At 38.3% G+C, this 8,696-nt stretch overlaps 1 protein-coding gene across 1 annotated transcript; it reads right to left on the bottom strand.

Moving 5' to 3' along the window:
* Positions 1–3,626: 3,626 nt before the first annotated feature.
* Positions 3,627–8,336, bottom strand: LOC105139744 (strictosidine synthase 3-like). Its single transcript, XM_011046309.1, has 4 exons — positions 7,938–8,336; positions 6,988–7,263; positions 5,392–5,559; positions 3,627–4,220 (listed from the first exon to the last, which is right to left on the bottom strand). Exons 1-4 carry the CDS (start codon positions 8,264–8,266, stop codon positions 3,818–3,820), a joined length of 1,176 nt encoding a protein of 391 aa, XP_011044611.1. The 5' UTR covers positions 8,267–8,336; the 3' UTR covers positions 3,627–3,817.
* Between the last annotated feature and the right edge of the window lie 360 nt (positions 8,337–8,696).

Raw genomic sequence — 8,696 nt, 5'->3', positions numbered from 1 at the left:
TGAAGCTTAAAGTAGAGACTGTGTAAAGGTTGTACAATAAGAAGTCTCTTGTGCTCTTAATGAAGACAACAGGCAAAGCCCTTTCCAATGCATGCAAGGATGGAAAGAGAGCTGTTGTGCAGGCACCTAATTGAAGGGGTGCAAATGCTTGTGATAAAAGGCGATCGTTTATGGTAAAAGACGAAGACACTAAAGAGAGTTGGTGTAGGTGGAGCTGTCAAGTATGATGATGAAAAATACAGAAGCTCCAAACACAGAAATCAAAGTGGAGGATTGCGATGAGTATACCACAACTTTCTCTTTCTATGTAATTAGTGGCAGTGATCTCCCATAGTGTACATGGTGGTAAAGACTTCTGAAGCCACTTTGAAGCATCTCAGCTGAAGGAAGATGCGACCGCCTATGACAGGTAAAGACACCTTAGAGAAGGTGTGAGGGCCATGATAGATGCCCCGTTTCAGACCGCCGCATGACGATGAGTGAAGACACTTTAGAAGAAGATGTGAAGGTTGTGGAAGGATCCCAGTTCAAAACACCCCAGACCTAATATGATGGCTAGATATGAGTAGACAGTATGGATAGCCAATGAAGTGGCTATAATGAGTATGAAGACAAATATGGATCAACCTTTAATGGGTTGCCCCCATGGTTAAAGGTGGAGAGCTACCTGGAGGACTCTTGAGACTAAGAGCGAAAGACTCATGGAGAAGGCATGGTTTTTAGGATGGAACAGAGGGCAGATGCAACTCTAGGATGAGTAGATTCTTGAAAGAGTGGTGAGCTCGTGATTACATTGAAATACTCTATGACTATTGCACTTGGAAATTTTGTTTGAGGGGGTGTTGTAAACCTTCATGTGAGGCTTGATAAATGATTCCAGATTGAGCATGGTTGATACGCTCGAAGGGGAATGTTGTTCTAGAGACAAGCGTTAACACTATTTAGATGTGATGTGGCAGACCATCTGGTTATAATGATCTTTTTGTGTGAGAAAATGTATGCTTTGGTTACTCTAATGATTGAAAGGTTTGGCGAGTACCTGTAAACTTGGTCAAAGATGCTCTTAGAATGGTAAGCTTGAAAGAGCTGCAAGATGCAAGCGTGTGTTGAAGAAGCAAGCGGACAATTGCCCCACATAAATGGCAAAGAAGGTGATTGTTGGAATATTATCAATTATGTTGCTGCTATTGTCAAATAAGATGACTTCCATTGTCAAAGAAAAAAAGCTAAATTGCAAGAGTCAAATAGGGTTGTTAGTGCAGCATTTGCAGCCTCTTGACATTGTCAAAGAAAGAGGCTACAATGGTGAGTTGTTGGTGGCAGCAACTAATGTCAAAAGAAGTTGCACCAACCATTGACAAAGAGCAATCACCATTATTGATAAGTGTAAAAGGAGTTATCATTGAAGTCTATAAATAAACACAAAGAATGTAACACAAAATGAGAGAGATGGTGAGAGCAAAGTGAAGAGAATAAAAGAGGAAGGGTTGCCACTAACAGCCCTGCTATCCTATGCAGCTGCTACCCTATGTAGCAATGAGAAATGAAAGTTGAGTAAATATGATCTTCCTTCGTATTTTGTATTTTTCTCTATTTCTAATAATATTTATCTTTCCCATAGATATAATTAATTTACCAAACCCACGTGCTTAACTTCTAATAGTTGACCGTGCATGGAGAGCCGGAATCCCCAACAGTATTCAGTGCCGGAGACTTGCATCTTGGACATGGCTTGGAATTAGCCAGTATCCAATTCACATTCCCTTCATCACAGCTGTTCTTTAGAATCCACATTCTTGCCGACGTCTCGCACTTCACTGGACGGTGAGACTCCTCCAAACAATTCCAGCGAAATCCATACGAGCAATCACATAAAACATCAAGACTGTCACTCTTACAACTATCAAACTCCACAGCGAAGTTGCACCCACGAGCTGGACACCACTTGATGGTTGTGCTCACTCCCAAATAAGATCTCCCGAGTTGCCTCGCTTACTTCTCTTTATACCCATCACAAACCAATAAGCTCATCACGTCTTGATCGACAACAACTCGACAAGATGGTTCAGGGCATCTCAGCATCAAACACCCTCGACCATCATCAATACTAACTTGCATATACCTTGACCAGCACTTACTACAGAAAGGATGACCGCAAGCAAGGGAAGTAAATCTTTCAGACCGTTCATAACATGTCTTACAAGTAATTCTTCTACCCTTCGAATTGAATTAGGACAGTTAATATATATCATGAACTGCCTCATCATGCAACAAGCCAATAGATTTACGCACCTCTTCTTCATTACCAAACCATTCATCCTCTACTTTGATAACATTCCACAACCATAGAGACGAAGTAGGATGCTTGCTTCGTTTCTCGATATAGAGAGCACAGTTGAGATTCTTGTGATATCAGCCTCCTGATGTTGCCTAATGATCTCTGGTTCCATGCATCTTTGCTGGCTCCGACATGCCAAGAAATCCTCACCACCACCATCATCGTAGCCAGTATCCATGTCACCATTGTTGTTGTCATCATATATAGTCGATGTAGTCATCGTAATCACCAGCACCATCATCATCGTAGTATCCATCCTCCTCGTAGCGATTATATGATGTATCATGAAGATCCATGGCTAAACTTTAGAGCTTTGCAAAAAACCCTAAATCCGGTTTTTGGGTTTCTTGTGCTTAGATGGAGAGAAAAACTTTTGAAAAATTTCTACCGAGCCTTTTCTCTCTTTGTTCTCCCTCTCAAGGAGAGAGATCGGCAGGAACTTTTTTTTTTTTTATAATAATCAAGTGTATTGGCCTCGGATATATAGAAGATGACCCTTTAAAAATCAGCAGGAACTAATAATAAATATTATGGGCAAAGTCCGTTTTGGCTACGGATACAGGTTAGCAAAGGAAAACGTAGCTGACAACGATAGATAACAGCTAGGTGGGGAAACTCTCCTTGTTCTAGTTGGATATTGCTTGACGTGGCTCTGTAATTCCTTCTCTTTTGCGGAAAGGAAGATCCTTTGCCAAAACAGTAAAACAGAGAGCAAAATTGTTTTATTTTTTTTTTTATCATTAATAATAATTTAAAAGGGCTAGCTGGCCCCATAATTTAAAAAAAAACTTAAGTTACGTTATTTGGAGACGTGCATGATCAACTTAGAACTTAGATCAATCTAAATTAAAAAAAAAAACTAATTAACTTAATAAAATTTTAGATTAACCCAATGACCCGCACGTTATTTAGTAAAAACTTATTATTTGCAATGCATATGTCTTTGGTCAAAGATGATCAATGACAAGAACTTGTAAAAGCTAAGAGTTATTTAATTAAGTGTTATAGAATCTAACTTTAACTTTGACGGTTAGGCGTCTAATTCAAAACAGTGTCATTTTATAATTATTTTTTTAAAACCAAACAGATCTTACCCAAATTTTAACTAATTTTTAACTCTGTCAACTTCTACTTGATATGATGTAAAACTCAACGTAGTGAATTACTGAGTTGACTCACCAGGAACAGCACTGGTTGCAAAATATAAATCAAAAGAACGCTACTACATTGCAGGAATTTCAGGAAACAAATATGACATGAATCAATAGTTAGCAGGAGTTTTGTGAGATATTCATAAATTCGTGACCCGTATCATTTCCCAAATCAAAATAAATAAAAGAGCTTCCTCCAAAAAGTCCTTGCAGTTCCAGTCAGGGCACATCAAGAAAAATTATCTAGAACATGGCTAATTAACACAGCTTATTGAATCTCAGCAAACTATTTATGAGGATAAGCATTTGTTGCGAGCAACATTCTTCCTTAAGCCAAGTTGTAAACTACGACAAAAGGCATCAAAACACTCCCCATCCACAGCTTCCCATCTTTCTCTTCCACTTCACTGATTGCTTTAACAACCTTTCCCTGACTGTCCTCCAATATCTGCAAGAGCTTACCTTCTGGGCTGTATTTGACAACTAATCCATGGGGCCAGCCCCCTACTTGAAGCAGGTAATGAATCTTCGCTGGAATTGGGAGCTTGAGAAGGAATGTCCTTAGCTTTGGGTATTGTGCGTTTATGTGAGTGTAAAAGCTCCGACGACAGTGGACTGCTACCCAAAAGTTACCTTCTTCATTTGTTCTGACATTGTCAGGAAATCCAGGTAGGATGGCTAAAACTTCTGAAGTTCCCGCCTTCTCACCTTTCAGCCAGTGCTTGCGTAATCTGCATTCACACTTCAAAAGTAAGAGACAAGAAACGGCAGAAAAGTGGAACAAAATCCTCACTCACTGCCTACTGATTACGGACTTCGTAAATATTGCTTTTTAAAGTATTTTTCATTTAGAAATGTATTAAAATAATGTTTTTTTAATTTATTTTTGATATTGACACATTAAAACAATCCAAAAACACTAAAAAAAATCATTTGAAGCAAAAAACAAATTCAAATTTTGACAAAAAGTAGGTTTCACCTCAATGCCAAACATCTTCTAAGTTGGGAAGACACTCATTTCAAACGAATAACTTTGATGATAAAGTACAGCAAATTAAGATGTAATTTCTTCCAAACACTACTGCAGTGTCCATTGAAGTTAAATGCTATTCAAATAACGCAAAATGGGTGCCTTCTTTTCTAGAAGCCAATAGCAATATGAAACAGGTTTTTGGCCGCAATGGCTCTTAGATGTTTTCTTGACTGTCTCTCTTTGTGTAACCTTCACTGTATGCAAGTCTAAATCAACAAGCGAAATTTGTGCTCTGTCTACTACACTTAAGCTCAGGTCATGGGTGATGCACATAGATAGCATCCTGGTAAATGAAAGGGCAGAACTAAAAACTTTTGTTTTCGGAAGGGCACAAGGTAATATTTGATGTTTCTACTGAACAAAATCCATCGTGAAGATGCATATTGGTATACATTTTTGTGTTAATATATAGAGTGTAGTGCAAGTAGTGTAGAAACAATCAACATTGACACATGCATATATGCAAACATGATGAATGTCTCATACAAGATAATCACGATGTAGGTAATAGTTGTTACGGTTGCGAGACTTAACAGGTTTCAAGCATACATGATTTCTGTTCAGTTAGTTAATTGATAATTCAACCATAGTTCAAGTGTATAATATAAATCTCAAAATTGACATAGCATTGATCCATCAATCCAAATGACTCTTTCATTCATTTTCATTGGTGGGGACCAGTGACAAGTCTTAGAGGTCACCTCTAGAAACTTTATATAGTGTAACCATTTTCTATCAGTCAGTTTGGATAGTACAATGATGGATACCAGACAATATTCTAACAAGTAGTTTGGACATCATAAAAATGATACCAAACAAAGGTTTTAGTATTTTATAATGACAAGGATGAAAAGAAAAGCAAGACTCACCTGCCTATGGATCCTTCACAGAACACGAAGAAGGACCCATCCTTGCTTAGGGACACACCATTTGGAAATTGAAGATTCCTCACAAGGACAGTAGTTTCTTTGGTAGTTGGATTGTACTTTAGAACCCTCCCACTGTTCTCCCCAGAGAAAACCAACTGCATGAAGTTCCTGAAAGATAATGGTGTTAAAATCCATGCATACAAACCTCACAGTGACATTTAGCAAAAGAGAAAATAAAACTGCTTCAAGAGAAAGCATTGCTGGAAATAGAGAATCCCCATTTGCTAATCGTTCTACTGTTTCCTATAGTGATCCTAGCTCTGGTAGTTCATCTGTTTAATATTTTCATTGTCATCAGAACAAAATTCTATTCTTTTACAGTATATAATTGTATTCTTTTTTCCCTTTGAGAGCTTTAGGGGTGGAGTTTGCATCTCTGCAGGTTCAAGTTCAATAGTTTTTGCTAGGAACCATAGTACAATTTTAGCAGGCATGTTGATTGTACTGGCGTGAAAAGCAAAAGAGTACACAAGTAAACCTTGAGAAGAACTCAAATTTCCCAGTGCTTTTGAAAGGACAACACAAGAAATTCAATTTGGAAGCTTTTATAGCAAGTTACTCTGTATAGTACTAGAGATTGAAGCAATTTTCTCAACTAACAGAAATCAGGTTCCACTGATAGTTTATAATATTTTAGCCATGCATTAGTTAGTTAAAAATTCACCACACAACAATTTGACAACAGAGAAAACATGAAACAGGGTATTACAAATTCAAAATCCTTAGAAGTACCACTTATTTCTTGTCAAATCCTGGCCGATCAATCAATCATTCAATAAATAAATGGATGTCTGGAATTGTGTTTGAGCATGCATTTGCAAGTATATAGCTATCTATCAACAAACAATCACATAATACAACTGCTCTTGACACTGACTTCCAGTTGATTGTCGCAGAAGAGAAAACTGAAAATGGACCTCAAGTTGCTCGTGGGAAAACAGCAGGAAGTTTTGGTTAGGCACGTGTACAGGAAAGGCATCTCATTCATTGACTGTCTCTCCAACATGGGTGTGAACATGCAGCAGGTAAATCACCCATCTTGCCCACCCTCAGCAGGGCTTTGGCCTCCTTTATTGAGATAGCCACCCCTAGAGCTTGTATAATTTAGTTTATTGTGTTTCTGGTTCTTTTGCCCCTTATATTACCACCAACAAAAATAGGAAAGAAAGAAAGAAAGAAGAAGAAGAAGGAAGAAAAACCACACAATCACAGATATGGACATGCTCTACTTTCAATAAACCGGACACTCCTCTTTTGAGAAGATGATATATTCTTCTCAACTGCATTGTTCTCTTTGCGTTCCAGCTCAAATGGCATTTTCAATGTCTCTTCAAGAGAAACATTTTAACGCATTTGAAAAGGCAACAAGAGAAATCCTGGATATCACATTTCATGTGCTAAAGGTTGGATACAATAAAATGCTCCTCTAATTGTTAAATATATCTCCTCAGCATTCTGTTCCACACAGAAGGGGAAAAAAAGAAACACTTCTCTAAATGAATGGTTAGTAAAAATGAAGTGCTATTAACAACCAACCTCCTCTGATATGTTGTACTGCTATCCGTGAAGTAAATGTTTCCTTCATCATCAATGTCTAGATCATTGGTAAACCGCAGAGGGATCCCTTCTGCCTCATTTGAAAGTGATGTTGCTAACCCACCTTCTGGCCCCACTTTCATCAGCCCAAAATATGCATCTGCTATGTATAAATCCCCAGTTTTCTTGTCAAATCGGAGCCCCAAAGGTCTGCCACAAATGTGCTCATTCTTCAAATAACTCAAAGGCGACGGTTGAGGATTACACATTTCTGATCTGAACCCCACAGGAAAGATTTGAAAAAAAAAAGATACAAGTTAAAAGTAAAATTCAAAAGATAACCCAGCAAAACCTAAAACAGGTAGCGAAAGCTAAAAGCTGGTATAACTGGATAATAGTTAAATAGATGGTTGATGAGAACAGATTGAGGCATCATATGACAAATTTCAGGTCCGTATTTGCATCGCTTGAACACAGTGCTAGTTAGTTCAATTACAGACAATAGATTGGCTTTGAGGGACATGAAATTCGCAAGAGCTTAAATAAATCAGACACGTAATTCATTGACTGTAATTGTGTTTGTATATTATTTTCATTCTTTCTGTGATTGCACCTTCCTTATGTCTGAATGAAGCAAAAATTATATGAAATAACATTAGCAAGAGCTCAACAATCTCAAAATGGATGGCATTTCACATTTTTATCTGTCACACTAAAGATCATTTAAAACTATCATGATACTCCTATTATTCCAAGCAAAACTCAAAATTCTGCAAGAGCAGTGAAAAAGAACACCCCAAGCCCCGATCACAACACTCGCCATCCTTGAGGGACTCAATCTCAAAATTCAAAAACAGAACAAGAAAATAGCTAAAACCCATCGAGAAAACTAGCTCATCACCTTTTCCAAGCAGGATAATAACAGAAAAACAAAGGCTGAGAAAGCTGACCTATTGCTTGAAGTGTAAGCAAAATCAGTCCATTTTTGGCCATCATAAAAGAGAATTCTGCCATCGGCAACACCAGTGTAAGGACCACGACCAAGAGGGTCAAAGGCCATGCTTTCAGGGCCTTGAATCTGATTCAAGAACTTGATTTCTGATCCTTGGAGTAAGTTTTCTTCATCCTTCTCTTTAGGGAGCAGCGACCAAGGAGGCATTTCAATTTCGAATGACTTGAAGTCTGGGAATCCTGAGATTGCGCTGTGCTTCCATGGGTCTATGCCACAGTACAGAGCTAGAAGGAGAAACAGTCCAGCAAGAATTCCGGTTGGCGTCATTGCCGAATTCTTCACTTGCCGGCAGGAGAGTGGGAGAGGGAGGGCATGGGGCGTTGGGTTTTAATTAAGTGTGAAGTGGAGCAGAGCAGGGAGATGGAGGGTGGTAAGTGGTTCCCATGCTTGCCTTCTACCTACATTTTTGTTTGTCAAATTACAAAGTGACTATCGAAGTTTGGAACTTTATCCAATTTGGTCCCTAATTTAATTTTGATTTTATGAAATCTCAATCTTAAATTAATTTAATAGGAGAAGCTCCTCCCTCTTCAAGATTTTGATAACCAGCATGCGATAATTTTATGAGTCTTGAATTGATTGTTGGCTCTTCCCTTGTGTTGTGATTGTCGTTTTTGCCGTTTGATCAGGAGTAGGTGGCGATCCCTGGTTAGGTGAAGAACGATTTTCCATGGTTAGGTGAAGAAGGATTTCATCA

Source organism: Populus euphratica, unplaced genomic scaffold (assembly GCF_000495115.2).
Source record: "Populus euphratica unplaced genomic scaffold, PopEup_1.0 scaffold122.1, whole genome shotgun sequence".
In the NCBI taxonomy this organism is placed as follows: domain Eukaryota; kingdom Viridiplantae; phylum Streptophyta; class Magnoliopsida; order Malpighiales; family Salicaceae; genus Populus; species Populus euphratica.
This window is presented reverse-complemented; position numbering and strand designations above follow the sequence as displayed.

What these genes read in the sequence shown, in the direction of transcription:
- LOC105139744 (XM_011046309.1), bottom strand. Translation starts at nt 8,266, where the DNA reads ATGACGCCAACCGGAATTCTTGCTGGACTGTTTCTCCTTCTAGCTCTG. An exon ending in GCTTACACTTCAAGCAATAG is followed by an intron (nt 7,264 to 7,937) that starts GTCAGCTTTCTC and finishes TGTGGGGTTCAG; the next exon opens with ATCAGAAATGTGTAATCCTC. An exon ending in TGTGAAGGATCCATAGGCAG is followed by an intron (nt 4,221 to 5,391) that starts GTGAGTCTTGCT and finishes GTGTGAATGCAG; the next exon opens with ATTACGCAAGCACTGGCTGA.